Source organism: Pituophis catenifer, unplaced genomic scaffold (genome assembly GCF_029215685.1).
Source record: "Pituophis catenifer annectens isolate HBS135680 unplaced genomic scaffold, rPitCat1.0.hap2 SCAF_6, whole genome shotgun sequence".
NCBI classification, from domain to species: Eukaryota; Metazoa; Chordata; class Lepidosauria; order Squamata; family Colubridae; genus Pituophis; species Pituophis catenifer.
In genome coordinates this window covers 63,667,668-63,685,685 of record NW_027256886.1, presented here as the reverse complement: position 1 = coordinate 63,685,685, position 18,018 = coordinate 63,667,668, and the positions used below count along the sequence as shown (strand labels likewise).

The 18,018-nt window shown below is 34.8% G+C and overlaps 1 protein-coding gene across 5 annotated transcripts in view; it reads right to left on the bottom strand.

Moving 5' to 3' along the window:
• INPP5A (inositol polyphosphate-5-phosphatase A) overlaps positions 1-18,018 on the bottom strand; it is a 283,547-nt gene that overhangs the window by 92,755 nt on the left and 172,774 nt on the right. For all 5 annotated transcript variants that reach the window (XR_011600509.1, XM_070945903.1, XM_070945902.1 and 2 more), the window contains 2 exons: positions 14,088-14,140; positions 8,402-8,521 (listed from right to left, as the gene is read on the bottom strand). Coding sequence is in view for 4 of the 5 variants with exons in the window: in XM_070945903.1 (XP_070802004.1) it covers positions 8,402-8,521; positions 14,088-14,140 (173 nt within the window). In the remaining variant the exon portion in view is untranslated. The remainder of the gene's footprint in view (positions 1-8,401; positions 8,522-14,087; positions 14,141-18,018) is intronic.

The window sequence follows — 18,018 nt, the reverse complement described above, 5'->3', positions numbered from 1 at the left end:
TGCAGAGTTTAGTAAAGCAGCTTACCAAGTTTATTAAGGCAATTGATATAAAACAAACTTGATGTCTGTATTGTTATCATTGCAGAACGGCTTGACGATATAGAATATATTTCATTTTTAAAAAAGAAAACAATAGAAATAATCTTAAAAGGCTAAATACTGTTGCAACCAAGCATCAGTATAAGGTGCACTGATAAGGTGTTCATTTTTGTATGGAAGGATTTGGTCTGCTTAAAAGAATCCCTCTTTGAGGAAGATGGTTTAGAAATGCAAAATATAAATAAGTAAATAAAAATAAAAGCTAATCTAAACATGAAATAGATTATATAAACATGAATATCCTAAAAATAATGTTGTTGCATGCAAGAACTGCCATATCATATCATATATCTATATGAGGCTATTTAGAAGTAATTTTACTAAACAAACAATAGAGGTATTTTCATTCGTGTAGAGTGTTGAATCTCCTCTGGCCACAGCATCAAGGGCCCCAGAGAAGTTTTGAAACAAGGTCATAGAAAGGTGACTCTATAGAAGATTTCACATCTTTTATTTCATTTACACACAATTGCTTATTGAAGCATATTGGCTATAAAGGACAGCTGGCAAATAAATAAAGAAGTAATAGAATATCAGATTAGATTAGATTAGATTTTTCAATGGTTATAGGAATTGCTTGAGAAGTTCAACCATTTTTTAAAGTTTTGGGTACTACAAAGCTGTACTGCTTTGATGGAGCAACTATGACAATTCTTCCTTCTAGCCCAAGCTTTTCTTTGCTTGCCCAAAAGCAAAGGAAGTTTTCATATTTTATTTTATGAAGCTAAAGGAATCTGTAAAATCAGTATGGTATGTAGTCTTACCACTCAAATCAAATCAAAGAAAAAAGCATTGAAATCTCAGTGCACTAATGCTGATTTTTTAGTTGTATTACAAGAAACGAATTTCATTTTATTTGACTCCAGCGGACTAGAGCTGGTCTCTTGGGTGAACTCAAACACCACTTTGGATATTGGTTGCTAAAAAGTGGGGGGGAAAAACCCTCCATAATCATTGACACATAAACACTAATATAAAATCTTCCTTCACTTATCAATACAGGGGTTAACAATGCAGCTTCCTTCTTGAAAATTCTTAAGTTCAGAGATTGTATATATTAATAGAATATATAATACCTGGCAGATTATACTGGATCAACAGCAATTAAGATAAATCATATAACTTTACTACTTGAAGAGGAGAATGAATTAGCATTAGCTCCTAAATCAATGACTGAAATGAAAGCTGCTGATATTACAAGTAATGTTCATTAAGTGACCATAATTGGGACTGGCACTCTGTTATAAAATGAAGCAATCACTAAGCGGGAAATCCTGTGACCATGACTATACTTCCCTTTTTAAGCATAAATCAGGACAATGTGTACTGTCTGTAATGGTAATCATGTGACTGAGGGTTGCTGCAAAGGTCATATATGTGGGGATTAGTCATAAAGTTATATTTTTCGGCACCATCATAATTTCAATCACTAAACAAAGACTAAGTTGCTAAGTGAAAACTACCTATATAAAAGCATTAATGTGATCAAATTTATGTAACAGTATCATTTTTCAGATGCAACCATTTCTTTAGCTACATCTAAAAATGATATAGGAAACACAACAGAAATAAACCCAGCGAAACAAAAGAACATCAATAACAGCAAAATAAGGAATTGTGTTTCTGTTACGCTTGCATGTATACCAGTAGTAGCTAATTATTATTAGCCAGACACCAAGAGAAACAACCCTGGATTAAATAAAGAGTCTTCAGGTGCTCCTAAATGTTAGACTATTCACTTACCAACAAATGGATTTGTCCCTTTTGAATAATTCCATTTGTTGCTAAGCACACTATGCACTCCATAACTTATCTTGAGACAGTTTTTAAACATTTTTTTTTGCTTTATTTTTTTTTTTTCAATTTATACAGGCACCATCTGAAACAAGCGATTCTGGCTTGTGGGAAATCATAAAATCAATTAAAACCAAATTGCAAGTATAATACAAGGAAAATTAAATATATACAAGAAAATTATAATCTGTAGATGTCAATATATCCAGGAAAATGGGGCCTTATGACATTTGGGAAAAAATTAAATAGTGTCAACGTAGCGTGACAAAAGAAGATTTAATGTGTTTTCAATAGCATGTTGTAATGCTGACATTAAAAAGCTTAACTTTATCATATTTTTGAACCTTTTTGCTTTTTGATATAATAGCCAAACCTATTAATAATATAAAAACATTTCAAAATGTCAGGCAACAAACAACAAGATAAAAGGTGTTGTCAAGAGTCTTAGGTAATCATCTTATTACTTAGGGCATTTGCCAGGATCATTTAACTAATATGTGAGTTCACTTTTAATTTCATTATCAAGTCCCACGGACAACACCAAATAGCAATATTTTTAAAATCAATTATCATGTCAGCAAATATTAAGATGGCAAGAAAGACCACATCAATAATATATGTTTAATTTAGGGAAAGGATTACAAGAGCTATAAAAATCAATTTTTAGAGCTGGAAAAATGGCTCTGTTTAGGCAGAATGGTTTTTCCCTCTATTGACAAAACCATGATCTTATCTGACATTGACATTTAAACTAATGCAATGTTAGATACGTATAATGATATAAGTACTTGTCAATTCTGCTACAATAAAGCACTACTACTATTGTAATGGGCAAAGCTGTTATAAATGTGAATTGTTTCCCAGTAATAGAAGTCTTGTAGTACACACCCTGGCTTCAGATCAAAATCTACAGTTCATAGGCTTGTAAGAAGCACTAGATTTAAAAAAAGAACAGACAAGTAGTTATATTCAGTAACTGGACAGGCCAAATATGGAATATTTGGATTGTATGGTTCTTTATTAAGCATAATTCTAATAATCTGCAATGTAGTAAAATCAATGCTGAATCTCCAGTTCAAAGTAAACTAAACAACCACCACCAAATAATCTTCAATTTTATAAACTATGCAAAAATGGTTTTCTAATTTAAAGACAATTTAATACAATTAGGTGGGAAGTGAAGTAAATGACCTTGGACCGGTCATTCCATCTCAGCCTTAGGGAGCAGACAATGGCAAACTAGTTCTGAAAACTGCAAGAAAACATTGCTAGGAGTCAAAAAATAACTTGAAGGAAGAATTTTTATATTTTCTAGTTTCTATATTTTAAGAAATATGTAAACAGTTGACATGTCAGTATTACCTAAATTTGCAATTTATATGTTTACAAATTTGTACCTAGTTTGGAAAAAGCTGCAGAAGACAGTATTTTACACACAAGGAATGTCAGAAATTAGAGGGAGTCTGGGAGTCATAATCCATCTTCCCTCACAGCACAGATGTAAATGTAACCATACTCACATACAATTTCAGTATAAGATCACTTCTTTTTTCCATAAAGAAAAAAGTTGGCCCAGCAATATCTATCTATCTATCTATCTATCTATCTATCTATCTATCTATCTATCTATCTATCCATCCACCCACCCACCCACCCATTTTAATGTTCACAATAGTTGAAGATTCAGTTGATTTAAAATTAAAATGTAGTCATTTTTTTATAATCCCTGTCAAAAACAACAGTGTTCTATTTATTGGAAAAATGTATGTTTAAATAACAAGAGTAAACTAGTATTTACAAATATGCCAAGTGCTCAGATTTTTCCAGTGACCTGGATCATTCACACAAAGTTTGCCTCTGCCTAAAAACAAAGTGGCTTTTTTTCAGCTCATTTACTTGCTAGTTCTGGGAAAAGCCCAAAAAGAAACCTTTAGAGTAGAGGGGTCTTTGAGAAGATGTGACAGTTGACTGATGAGCATCTATAAAATGACAAAGCATTGCTCTGTGCAGGCTGTGCATCACATTGCCTCACCCTGGGAAAACTAATTGCTTTGAATTGTTAATAGTAACATTATTTTTCTGGCAATCATTTCTTTTGAATACTCAAAATGAGCATGAAACAGCTCCTTTTACTGAACATAAAAGTTAAATGTCCCAATGTTGATCAAATTAACTTCAGCTATGTGACAATGGACTATATTTGTGAGAAAATAATGGGGATCACAAAAAGGGGCTTTATGCCAAGATTTCACAGTTGTAATGTAAAAAAAATGTTTCTGTTCAACTAGGCCAAACTATGTTTTGAAGAGGCAACAGAAGACCTATGTCAGGTTTGAGGGGATGGGAGTTAAGGAGAATATCGGGATAAATTTTGATTTTAGAACTGGCACGTTAAGCGCAGCTATCTGTAATTACTCCTCTTCCATACTATTACTGTAATTTTCATTGAAAACCTGCTTATTCAATTCTTCGTTAAACATTTCTTGTGTTTTGCTCCTCTCTATGAATATGATATGTTTAGTAAGCAGTATATATGCAACTTTAGTTAGAGAATAGTTGTTCTATTTCAAAAGGCACAAAATTTATCAATTAAATATTTATTAGGAACATTAAATATGAGGTTTGTAACACAAATGATTTTCATAGGAAACTACTGGCCTCGAAGCAATTCTTGTTATAAGTTACTACAATGACTCTAAATATGACAAAAGTTCATAAGGTTACTCTTAAAAAATCTGCATGCCATTAATGAACAGCTAAGAAAACAATTTCAAACAACATTAATGAAATGAACATTTGATTAATGAAAATCAAAGCATGCTATAGATTTGGTTTATTTATTTATTTATTTATTATTTATTTATTAATTTGATTTGTATACCGCCCTTCTCCCAGAAGGGACTCAGGGCGGTGAACAGCCAAAATTAAAAAACATACAAATACAAAAGTTAAGATAATTAAAAAGAATTAAATCATTAGCTTCCCAATTTAAAACCCCCAAGTCCATAAAATTTAAAATCCCAATTAAGAACCATTTAGGCTAGGCCGGCTTGGTGGAATAAATAAGTCTTCAGGGCTTTACGGAAGGTCCGGAGGTCCGGGATCAGTCGTATTCCAGGAGGCAGCTCGTTCCACATGGCGGGTGCCTCCACAGAGAAGGCTCTCTTCATTTTTCTTCTGATAATTTTTATTCTTTTCAATACTGTTTTATTTAACTATAATGCTCCAGTACTATATACTATTTTTGGATATGTATTTTTTAAATATTTAAACTCATTCTCTAAAAAAACCCCTTCAATTTACTTTTCTTCCAAATAATTAAGACAGAACACAGTCTATGATGGTCAGTTCAATCTTGCATAAGCATACATAATTAATTGGGATTCACACTGGCCAAGATGCATCCAGCTGATGGAACTGTTTTACTAACCCCACAGCAACTTAAATCAAATGTGAAAAGATGTTTCAGTTTCATTCAGTGAGGGTTTAGCTCATTAAACTCTTTTCCTTTTTAGCATTGTTCCTGAAACTTGAACTGCTCTTTGCTCTTAAATGCTCTTTAGCAGTTTAAAGGCTATAGAGGAAAAGACTTATCAGCCTCTGGTTTTAACAGCACTAAATCTGCATCATTAGAGGATGCAGATAAGGGGATTTCAAGCCCCAGCTTGAAATTTCTTTCTTCTGTCTTTATCTGACACTGCATAACTCCTGTAGCTCAGCTGGAAATGTAGATCTATGAATCCTTAAAGGGAGATTAAAAGGCAAGAAAAGACTACTTTCTTTCCTATAGATGCTTTTACTTTCCCCTTTTCTACTGTCTGAAGGAGTGATGGCAGACAATAGTCCAAGATGGTTCCCAAAACCCTCTGAATGGAGGCACTGTTGGTGGCAGCATTCATTCAAAGTGAGCTTCAGTGTATTGTCCTCCCCCATCAGCAGATCAGAATAGAGTTTGCTGGTGGCTGCCAAAAGGTTAGCAGCCCTGATGAAAGGGGTTTCCCATTATTCACTGCTCTTACAGAAGTCCCTTTTGTGCTGAGAAGCCCACCGTTTCACTACGGAGGTCCGGATCTGTGGCTGGCTGCTTTCTCAAAATGAGCAATCTATGTGAATGCAAACCCACTGTGATAGTGCCACCTAAAACTGAAGATTTTCTTTTCTGAAAGGCAGGAGAGCCAAGTCTGGTTTTGGCAGCGTCACATCGTAATGATATACTGCCATGACATATTTGACCTACAATTAGTGCTATTGCAACTGAGCAGTTTCCTTACTTTCACCAAGATGCTTGTGGAAGCATTCCAAAGCCTGACAACATTAAAAGAAAGCAAACAGAAAATCACAGTAATATACAAATGTTCCCTTGGAACACTATCATAATCAAGAGATGGAAATAAATCCCACATCAAAAACTAATTCATTCCCCTTGAAGTTTACGCACATAAGTGCATGCTATTTGATAGAGTGGGATAATGGGTCAATTATTTTCATTAGACCACCTACTATCTTCTAGTTGCTAGGATCACTACAAAGAATGCTTGCTCAGGTAGAGCTTAATCTTATCCACCAAAGAATATCCACAAGAAAAGTAGACTCACAATCATGTTACTCAGATTAGTTATGCCTGAATTCTAAAGGGACACCAAATATTTTTTTTAGTACATTTGGCACACATTGGTATATTATAGGGACTGGTGGCCCACACAGATAATAAGGATGAAATCAACATACTTTTAGAATAATTAAAACAAAGCAAGAAACAAAATAAAAACCTTAAAGAAGGTTTAAAACAAAGCAAGAAACAAAATAAAAACCTTAAAAACTCCCCATTTTTAAGATGGGGAGTTTAAGGAAAATTCATGAATTTTGAATAACTGGATAGTTGAAGCATACCAATCAATACATTATACAAGAATCCTTTGCCAGGTGAGGAGTAATCAAATCAAATGACAATCTCATATTCTAACATCCACATTTCTTTTCCCCAAATGTTCTTCATTCTGAATATAGAACAATAGGCATGAGAAAGCATGAAAAGTTGGCTGGAAATAAAATACCTTATTTGTATTTAGCATTATGTTACCCAGAAAGTAAGGATTAGAATACTATATTTTTATCCCATATTATTCTGTAAATTCTTGAATTTTGCCAAACTATGTACAATGAATAAATGTAGCCTATCATTAATATCTTTAGAAAGTAAAAAAAAATCCAAATTCAGTTTAATGTATAAAATGGGAATGTTCAAGGACAGAATAGTAGTGATATATTAAACTATGGAACAAAAATGTTGAGTCTATTAGAAGTGAAGCACAGAACCCTACTATGTTTTAATGTTATTATGTTATATTATTTAAAAAAAAACTTGCACAAGTTGAATTCCTTTTCAATATAATTCATTGTATCAACATTGAATTGATTCACCTTTCTTTCTTCCAGGAGGTTTCTTTGACTTTTCAATTTATCTTCCAACCTTGGTATTTCCTGGTGATAACCTATCCAAGTATTATACTAACCATATTTATTTCTATTTAACTTCTTCGAGTTTGGCTAGGATTTGTTGAGGACCTTTCTGATTATAAACATATCTGAATTCTACAATCATCAAACCCTGATAGGTCCTACAAAAATAAAAGGATATCAATATAAACTGGGGTTTATGAATATTACAATTCCAGCTCATTTGGAGGACACAATTTGGAGAAAGCTGCTGTACTTATAAGTAATTAGAACATGCCTTTTATACCTAACATACCGCTCATTTACTTTCAAAACATACTGGAAAGATTTCATAAGTCTAGTACCATATTTACAAATAATACGTTTTACAAATGGCACAAGTTTTTTATGCCTTTTTAAAGTTTACACTTTTAAATAAAACAAGTTAATCATAAAAAATGTTAGTAGACTCCTGATTTTTACCCCATAGACCAGTGTTTCCCAAACTTGGCTATTTTAAGATGCATGGACTTCAATTCCCAGAATTCCCCAACCAGTATGCCTGGTAGACTAACACAGCTTTAATAATGTTAGAAAAAAAAGCAGAACATTCCAGTAATTTATTTTTATAAAGGACTTGATCACTATACTGACCATAGTTTTCAACATTAAACTTTTATTCTTTTTAAAATGCTTTTTGTTAATTTATGCTTTCAGCTCTTCAGGAATATGGACATTTAAAAAAAAAAAGTCTCAATAATCACCACCACCACAACAATAACTTTTTAAATTGAAAATATAACATATTTATTTTTATTTATTTATTTTATTAAATTTTTATACCGCCCTTCTCCCGAAGGACTCAGGGCGGTGTACAGCCAAAAATAAAACCCCCAACTATATGAAAGTTAAAAGACAATTTAAAAATATTAAATAATTTGGCCGAAAGAGCTAAAATAGAAACCACCCATTAAAATAGCATTTAGGCCAGCCCTGCTTGGTGAAACAATAGCGTTTTGAGGGCATGGCGAACATAGAGCAATATAAGGAGCCAATAATGTCTATTACTTACCTGTCAAGTACATAACCAAGGGCCTTATGCCTTATTCCTGAGTAAACAGATGGGCTTGTTTCCCAAGCAACTAAATTGGAAGCATCATGGAAAAGATGAATGTTTACCAAGTCAAAGGCACTGTGACAAAAGGAGAAAAAAAGATTGTCTCAGAATATAAATAGGAATGTAAAAATTGTGAAATACACAATGACAATATTTTAAAATATCAATATACTACATATATTGTAAAAGCAGCAACTAACATAAAACAGCACAGCACAGTAAAAATAGCCAAATACAAACTAGAACAAATCAGAGTTTAAGAATTCACAAAGCAGAACCTAGGACCTTGGTGTTGGAAGGTAATTCCAAAAAAGTACACAGAAAATGCCCTGTTGTACTCATCATGCAGTTCTTACTTGTGAACTTGAAAGCAAAGTTTAGCAGTTGGTTTTACAGTTCATCAGGTTTGTGCAAGTACAACAGTCCTTCAGAAAACCTAGTACCAATCCATTTAGGATTTCAAAAGGACATATTAGTATATTAAATTGGTTTGGAAACACACACTATACAACAAAGGTTCATGACATAAATGTTTAGCTTCTACAATGGTTTTGACTGCTTCAGTACCTCCTTTAAATATATTATAGTAATCTGGCATACTTTTTATTATAGATACCATGGTAAAGTGATTCTAGAAAAACTCTCAAACTTCGTATTTATCTGCTCTGGAGGAAAGCAATATCTTCTACAGCAAGAGTCTCCAACTCCCGGTCCGTGGATCAGCACTGGTCTGTGGCATGCCAGAAATTGGGCTGCGCAAACAAGTGATGCCCCATCTGCAGGATGCAGGAAGCATGCAAAACCACACTTCCTCCAGCCCGTGGAAAAACCTTTCTCCATGGAATCAGTTCCTGGTGCCCAAAAGGTTGGGGACTGCTGTTCTACAGAGTATTATGGACTTGCATCTAGATAAACTTTAATTCCCTCTCTCCCCAAACTATAAAGATTAAGTTTCTACTTGTCTTCTTGCCCCCAAATACCTATTTGATATTTTTACTATAACCTTGTAATGGAGAATAGAAGAGAGAAGTAGAGCTGTGTGTTATCCGCATATTGGTGATATTCCAATATGTGTCAAGTAGATGTTAAAAACCATGAAGAATAAGTTAGAATCTTGAGGCCAGTAGCAATGCAGTGGAACAGGAAAAACATCAGGACCATCTTCTGAAACCTTTCCGACAGAAAGTTCTAGAACCACGAAGATACATTGCCTCCAAGTCCTGACACATTTCCTAATGTCCTGACTTTAGGAAATTTTGTTCCTAAAGATACCATGCTACTGATATCAAAATATCTATGTCACCCATTCTCTGATATAAGCATCCACAAATGTGATCAATAAAATTTCTGCATGAAACTCAATAATAAATAAATAAAAGCCCTATCCGGAATAAAACTCAAATAAAACCCCTATCTGCATGAAACTCAACAATAAATAAATAAATAAAAACCCTATCTGGAATAAATCAGTATCCTCCAAAATCGAGGTGGGGAGCAATGGCCCCTTTATCACTTGTGGACTTCAACTTCCAGAATTCTTGAGACAGCATTCTTGAGCCAGAATTGAAGTCCACAAGTCATATAAGGGCCATCATTCCCCACCCCTGTTCGGCGGAGAGGCTTCTGAGGCGGAGAAGTGACGGGCGGCAAGCTCAGCCTGGAACCTGCTACCAGCAACGCTGGGAGGTTCCGCAGCAGTCTCGGGCGTGAGCCGTTCGCACTGCTGAGGGGAGAGACTCAAAGGGAAGTCTCAATCCCCAATCGCTGAGCTGTTTCTGGGAGCGCAGGGCGCTGGCCGCTGGGCGCGAAGCCCTCGATTTTGCTCCCACTGTAATAGCTCTGGTACTGAGAAACTGCCAATTTGTCAAAAGGACCAGAAATTTGGAAGGAAATTGTTTGAGAGGCTCAGTGGAGCGTCTGATCTGGTTCAGATCGAGTCTGAAAGCTGGGAGACAGCAACAGGAGGAGGAGTCTTTCAACTATCAGACTCGATCTGGGCTGAATTGCGTCATCAACCCACGTGTGACCACTGGCCTCTCCCTCGCTTAGAATATGAATTCAGTTTTGTTATCATATAGCTTTTCACTTAATATATTATATATTTAATATTATAACTTCTTAAATGTGAATATTAAATTCCCTCTAGGTATAAATCAAAGAAAGATTTATGCATCTATTGAGAAAGTCAACACATTCTTCTGAGGAATTCTAGTGAGGATCTATGGCAAACTAGATGCCCTGGAAGGAGGGAACAGTTTTGCAACTGAGATCGATAGCCAGATAGTGAAATCTGTACGACAAAATCTCTTCTGAAAAAGGAGAGAGATTATTTAACTCGGAACATAAATGGAGCCAACCCCTCCCCCAAGAAAAAAAAGTATTCCATTACCTAAAGTAACTGAAACAGCATATAATTTGCCTTCAGGAAATACTTATTGAGAATAAAGATGTAAAATACTTAATTTGCAAAAATAAATAAATAAATAAATAAATAAATAAATAAAAAAATCTGGTCCATTATTCACAAATATCCTTCAATACATCCAGTGTTGAAGTATTTTGCTACATTCTGTATTAGTAAGTAAAAAACGTTCTTGTCTTTTAATTGTAATCTTTTTGTATAATATTGTATATTTTTGTATATTGTATAATATTTTTATCCAAGTTTAAAAATACAATTTTAAAACATGTTTGCCATTATAGATAGATTGTTTAAAAGTTTGTATGGTGGAGGAACAAGTTTTACTGGACAAGACTGAGTGATTTAAAAATGACAGGGTATAGGAATGATATAAGAGAGCTAGTTTGGTCTAGTAGTTAAGACACAAGGCTAGTAAGTGGAGACCATGAGTTCAAGTCCTGCCTTAGCATGAAAGCCAGTTGAGTGACTTTGGGTCAGTCACTCTTTTTCAGCCCAACCTACCTCACAGGGTAGTTGTGGGGAAAATAGGAGAAAGATATGTTGGATATATTTGCTGTCTTGAGTTATTTTATTAAAAATAATAAAGGTGTTATACAAACAAATAAAATATGGAAAAAGATGCTACAGTGGACATAAAAGAAACTGACTAATATCATAATAATTAAAAGGGATATACAAATAACAAGCTAAGACCGTGATGGTGAACCTATGGCACGCATGCCACAGGTGGCACGCGGAGCCATATTAGTGGGCACGCCAGCTCAGCTCTGGGGCACATGCGCACGCCGGCCAGCTGATTTTCAGGCCTTCTGGGCCCACCAGAAGTAGGGAAACAGGCTGTTTCCTGCCTCTGGAGGGCCTGGGGGGGGGAAGGCCCATTTTTCTTTCTTACCTAGCTCCAGATCCTCTCTGTGTATCTGGGAACGGCGAAAACAGCCTTTCCCACTCCCTTGGAGGCCCTACGGAGGCTCAAAGGGCCCATTTCCCCACTCCTGGTGGGACAGGAAGTGACGTTTTTTCTTGTCCCCAGCCTCCAGAGACTCCTAGAGAGGCTCCTACAGACTCCTAGAGGTTCTGGAGGCTGGGGACAGCAAAAAATGTCACTTCCTGTCCCACCGGGAGTTGGGAAATGGGCCTTTTCAGCCTCTGTAGGGCCTCCAAGGGAGTGGGAAAGGCTGTTTTCGCCGTTCCCAGATACACAGAGAGGATTTGGAACCAGGTAAGAAAGAAAAACAGGCCTACCAGGCCATCATGTGCCAGGAGCGGGGGGGGGGGAGGGAGTTGCGCACACACGTGCATGCGCGACCCTCCCCTGCCCCCCCTCTCCTGGCACGCGATGGCAAAAAGGTTAGCCATCACTGAGCTAAGAGAATGACCTGAAAAACTTTATAAAAGAATCTTATCAAAGTTTTGAAAATTTTTGTGAGAAGGAACAAAGAAAAAATAAAAAGAAATCAAGATCTAGAACAGTGATGGCTAACCCTTTTGCCATCGTGTGCCAGTAAGGGGGGGGGGCGGGGGAGGTTCGCACACACACGTGCCCACACCCATAATTCTATGCACCCCACTTTGTGCATGTGCGCGCAACCTCCCCTCCCCCCCGTTCCTGGCATGTGATGGTCCGGTAGGCCCGTTTTTCTTTCTCATCTGGCTCCAGATCCTCTCTATGCATCTGAGGAGGGCAAAAACAGCCTTCCCCACCCCCTCAGAGGCCCTCTGGATGCCCGAAACGGCCCGTTTCCCAATTTCCGGTTGGAAAGGAAGTGATGTTTTTTGCTGTCCCCAGCCTCCAGAGCCTCTCTAGGAGTCTATTTTGTCTATTCTTTTTATTTTAAGATTATATTTTATGAGGCATACAGTAATTGTAATTCTTAATAAAATTTCAGTAAAAATGTGAAAACCAAAAATAACTTTCCTTGGTTATTTTTTTAAAAATGTAGCTAAATATCAATTGGAGAGAACTGATATAAATTAATACGATAATTTAGGAATATGGCAGAAATTTAATTATTATCTACATATTTTCTCTCTAAGATAATATAATATCTTAGGGGTCTAATTCAAATACCAATTATATCCTTTTGCCTCAACTTTTCCCAGAAAGTAAAAGTTTCCAATATCTACTGTAGAAAAATTAAGAAAATAAAATACTAGTTTATGTCTAGAAAACAATGTGGCAATATTTAAGCCCTCCTGATTTTCATGTGATTACTAGCATGAATAAATTAACCATAGGTCATAACAGTATAACCTAACATAAAATATGATAACATAAAGTAATAAAGTGTTAGTTACAAAAAATTCAAAATGGGATCTAATCAATTAAAAAATTATTTCAGAATTTGAATGATGGAAAGAGAGTTGGAATATAGTACTGGTTAAGGCATCAGGCTAGATATCAGAAAACCATAGTCCCACCTTAAGCACAAAGCCAACTGAGTGTTTTGGGAATTCACCTACCATCAGTAATTTGCCCCTAATCTCATTGCAAACAGAACCGTGGAGGACACAGAGAATAATGTCCTCTACTTGGTTGGCATCACAGAGACAGAGATGCTTTCAATAAACTCTCTCCTCAAGATATGCCAGTAAATCTGTAAGCAAAGGTGTAAAACCTTTCCCAATGGAGCCAGATACCAAGAAAGACTTATGTGTTTTTTATGGTGATAAAACCAAGATGAAAATTTTGATTTTAGGCGTAGTTCTAATATTTTCTCTATTCCAAGAGTTAAGTTCCACAAAGGGGATAGCCAACGAAGGTTTTATGTATTGATTCCCAGCTTCGTAATGGAGAAAACAGTGAGTTAAGGCAGTATTCTTAAAGGCTTTCTAATTTCTTAAAGTAGAAAAGTGCTATCTTTTCTACTACATAAAACAAAAGTGGAAAAATGATCCGATAAAATTCAAATGTTGCTCATAAAATTTTGAAAAAAAGGTAGGAATTATAAATGAGAAAAAGAAACTTAAATGTACATGATTATTCCACTATGTCTTGATGAAATCAAGGTGTGTATGCACACAAGAATTAACTGGAAATTATAAACTCTAAACCAAATATGTATATTATGCCATTTACAATTTGTTCAATAATGAAAAATGCCTAAAGATTGGTTCAGTATTTAGATGGAATATGCACCAGCTGTTCCAAAACTTATGTCTTCTATAATAACTAGGCATTCATGCAAAGCATGATGTTTAATTCTCCTTCATATTACGTACCAGTCAGTAATACACCATCTTGTTCGTATGAATCCTTTTCTGGACCACTTGCACTGAAAAGTAGTAAAAAGCACAGCAGCAATACATTAAAATATAGAAACAGTAAGAAATGAATCTTCTAGTAAGTTTTACAAAAATTGTGTTAAATATTTTCATGGAGAACACTATAGAAAACATGAGGCTTAATAATACACTAATACCAGGATTATAAGCGGTCTCTGGAGAAGACTCTAATGCTGGGACAGGAAAAGGGAAAGAGGAGAAGACAACCAGCAAGAAGATGAATCGATTCACTTACAGGAATGATGATTGCAATGTTGGAAGAACTGAAGAACAGATCATCATAGAGAAAGTCTATGTATGTGGTCACTAAAAGTTGACAAGAATGTGATGATACATAGTCAATCTAATTATGTGGTCTTCAAATTTTTCCCTGTCTCACCTCCCCCACTTTCCAGTATCCCCATGTATCAGAATCACAGCATGGAAAAGAAAAGTATACAAAACTTAGCTTTTTCTCCAAATGGGAAATAATATATTCAATGTTCTGTTCCATTAGGAACATAATAATATAAAACTAGCCAAAGTGTTCATTTACAGAGATAAAGGATTAAATATTTATTTATTTATTTATTTATTTATTTATTTATTTATTTATTTATTTATTTATTTATTTATTTATTTATTTATTTATTTATTTAAATTTGTATACCGCCCTTCTCCTAGTGGACTCAGGGCGGTGCACAGCCAAAACTAAAACACATAACAATGCAAAATTTAAAATTATTAAAAGAATTATATACTTTGGCCCAATTTTAGCTACTGATAACTGCAAGTATTTCTAGTAAAGTCATTTTCCGCAGTCAAATATATTTATTGTCTCACAGCCTATCTGAGTAAGAATGTAGGAGTATAAACATGCCTTTCCTTGTAAATTATAATGTAATATAGGTATTTGGAAAATAGAAATTGGCTAAGCCAATCTCTTTCCAGAGCTGAACTAGCAAAGATATCTATAGTGTGCCATTCCATGCATCAAGATGAGCAATTTTGCATTCCATGAATAAATCAACTCGTTACAAGCTATATTTGAGGTGACATAGAGAAAAGATTTCCAAGTTTATGAAAAACAGTTATGAATTTATTGGAATAACCTTATAACAAAAATGCTAATTGCAGCAAGTTTTCTTTTTTATTGGCTTCAACCTAACTAAAATGACAATATGTAAAAACATATATAAAATTAGTAGTAACTAAGGCCTAAATCTAGAACAATGTTATCTGAATTCTGTTTTCACAGTGAAGTCTGACTGCTTCTTCCTTCCTGTTAGATTCTCGTATCCTTATAAAGCTATTTCCTGGACCTAGATTATCAAGATGCCTGGTAGCACAGTCTATAGCCCTGTGTTCTCCAGAGAGAATACCTCTTTAGAAATGAATATTTTCTTGACGATTAAAAGCCTATTTAGTTCTAAATGTACATTTGCAGCAATATAAGACAGCCTGCATTTGTGACAAACGTTTTGAGGATGAAGTATCTTCTTTCTTTTGCTCTTGCTAGTTATGGTCATTTTATAATCTTTAGCTACTCTGACTTGCAATTGACTATACTAAAAGTATATTAATAATGAATCAGCTAAATATATGATATGTTTACTTTCGAGACAAAGTTCTTTCTTGTTTATTGTCAATCAGTATTTTAACATGCATCTCCAAGAATGGGTCTGCTCTCTAATGAATTATCAAGTATAGCTGAAGTCCAAGAACCAAATACAGATGTTCTTTGATGATCCTGGGTTGGTTATGTTGTGTATCATAGTGCTTTCCAGTTCTATTCATTGAAAGTAGGGACAGTTTTAGAATTTTCCATCCCAGAAGGGACTCTGACCATTCCCAGTCCAGAGATGCCCCATGTGTCATATGGTGGAAAAAAACTATTAATGCCTGTACATGTTTTCCTATGCCAATTGGGGTTTGTTTTTGTTTCAAACCCTAAACAAATGGTTTATCAAAAACCGGAAAAGTAATATAGACAATTACATGAAATATGTATACACAGGCAAAGTATCTCTTCTAAAGTCTTTGGCACTTTATATTATTTCGAAGAAGGGAACCCCAAATAAGCAATTATTCATTTAAGAAAAAGGAAAGACAAATTAATAAAATATAACACTTAAATGATGATTACAGTCAAACTTTCATATATTTCTTTACTCTTTTCAAACATCTTTGACTAATGATCTCTCACAATGCTGCTATTAATGTGAGTGAATAAACAGAGGCTTCTATTCTTTTTTTAAAAAGTAAAACAGACCACAAAATTATTTAGTCATAAACTGAGTCATATCTACATAACATTTGGTTAACATAGCATTAATGTTGAATCCTTTCAACTAGGAAGCCTTAGCCTTACTTGATATTTTTACAAATATTAAAAATGAAATACAATGTTGCTGTTCTTGTCTCCAGTGCCAACAACTGGAAACGAGGATGTAATTGATTCACTGGTTCAATTTTGAATTGGATTATACCTACCATTAATTCTGCATGCTATCCAACTGATTAAATTAGGATAAAAATGCTAAATATGATGAAATATCAAGAAGCAATAATTATCTTTGCCCCTTTCTCAAATACAGGTTATTTTTTTTTTAAAAAAAGGTCAAATCCCAACAAACCATTAGTTCAAAATGATATTGATGTAGAGTATTTTCAGCAGCACTGAAAATAAGTTGCAAGCAACTAATAAACAGCATGTAAATTTGTGTCCACAGAATGAATCTCACCCTACATGTCCACTGTAACCTTAATTTGGCAGTTCCTACAGAACATAGTTACAGAACACACAATTAGTCAGAAAAACAGAAATAATACTAACTGAACAAATTTTAATTTGCTCTAGAGAGGCATTTCTCATCAATGCAATTCTTATAAATGCAATTTTATGCCATATTACTTTGAATTCTGATGGCTGCCTGACAAAATTTGATATAGTTTTTAAGGTGGTTCTATTAAAATGATAATGAATAATGTGCAAAAATAGCAAAGCAAAATGAATTCAAATAAATTATGAATTCATTTTTAAAATTACAGTTTTGACATGTAAAATCTCACGGTGAAGACTTAAGAATACGTAAACTAAACTAAATATTTGGTTTATAACTTTCATGAAATTCAGCCAGTTCATGGACAAATGTTAGCACATTATAGGAGATGGCCCAGAACATTGCAGCTAATTCTGTCTTAAACCATTTTGCTGGGGTTGGCATTTTTTTTAGCAAGATATCGTATTCTACCATGTTATGGATGCATATATAACAAACACTCATTTTTCACAAAAGGCTGAAATTTCACAAGATTGCTAAATCTGGAGACAGCATTCTGACACCAAAAATCTCATGACATTTCTTCAATCCTACTTACAATGAAAATCTCATGTGATCTTGAGAGATTTTCGGCATTTTAAAAGTACTTCTTTGAGAATGAGTGTGCCTAGAAGCAGAAATATCTAAATTCTAATCCCCCCTCAGCCATGGAAATTTACAGGATTATTACAGGCACAACCTTTCTCACAGGATCGTTGTGAGGAGAAATAGTTATATATGTTGCTTGGGAGCTTCTGAAAGAAAGTGGGGAGCTGGGAGCTTTTGAAGGGTGGGGATATAAATCAAATAAACATTTATCTAAGTCTTTGATATGAGAAATTGCCGTATTTTTCACACTATAAGACACACCTGACCATAAGATGCACCTAGGTTTAGAGGAGAAAAACAAGAAAAAAAAATATGAATATGGAGCGCTGTTTCACTGTAAATATGGAGCGCCGAATATGGAGTAGTGGGGGCAGGAAGTGGAGCCTGAAAGGACCACAGATAGGAGTTCTCTCATGTGCCAGCTCTGCCTATTGACTCCTGCACTGTGGAAAAAAGAC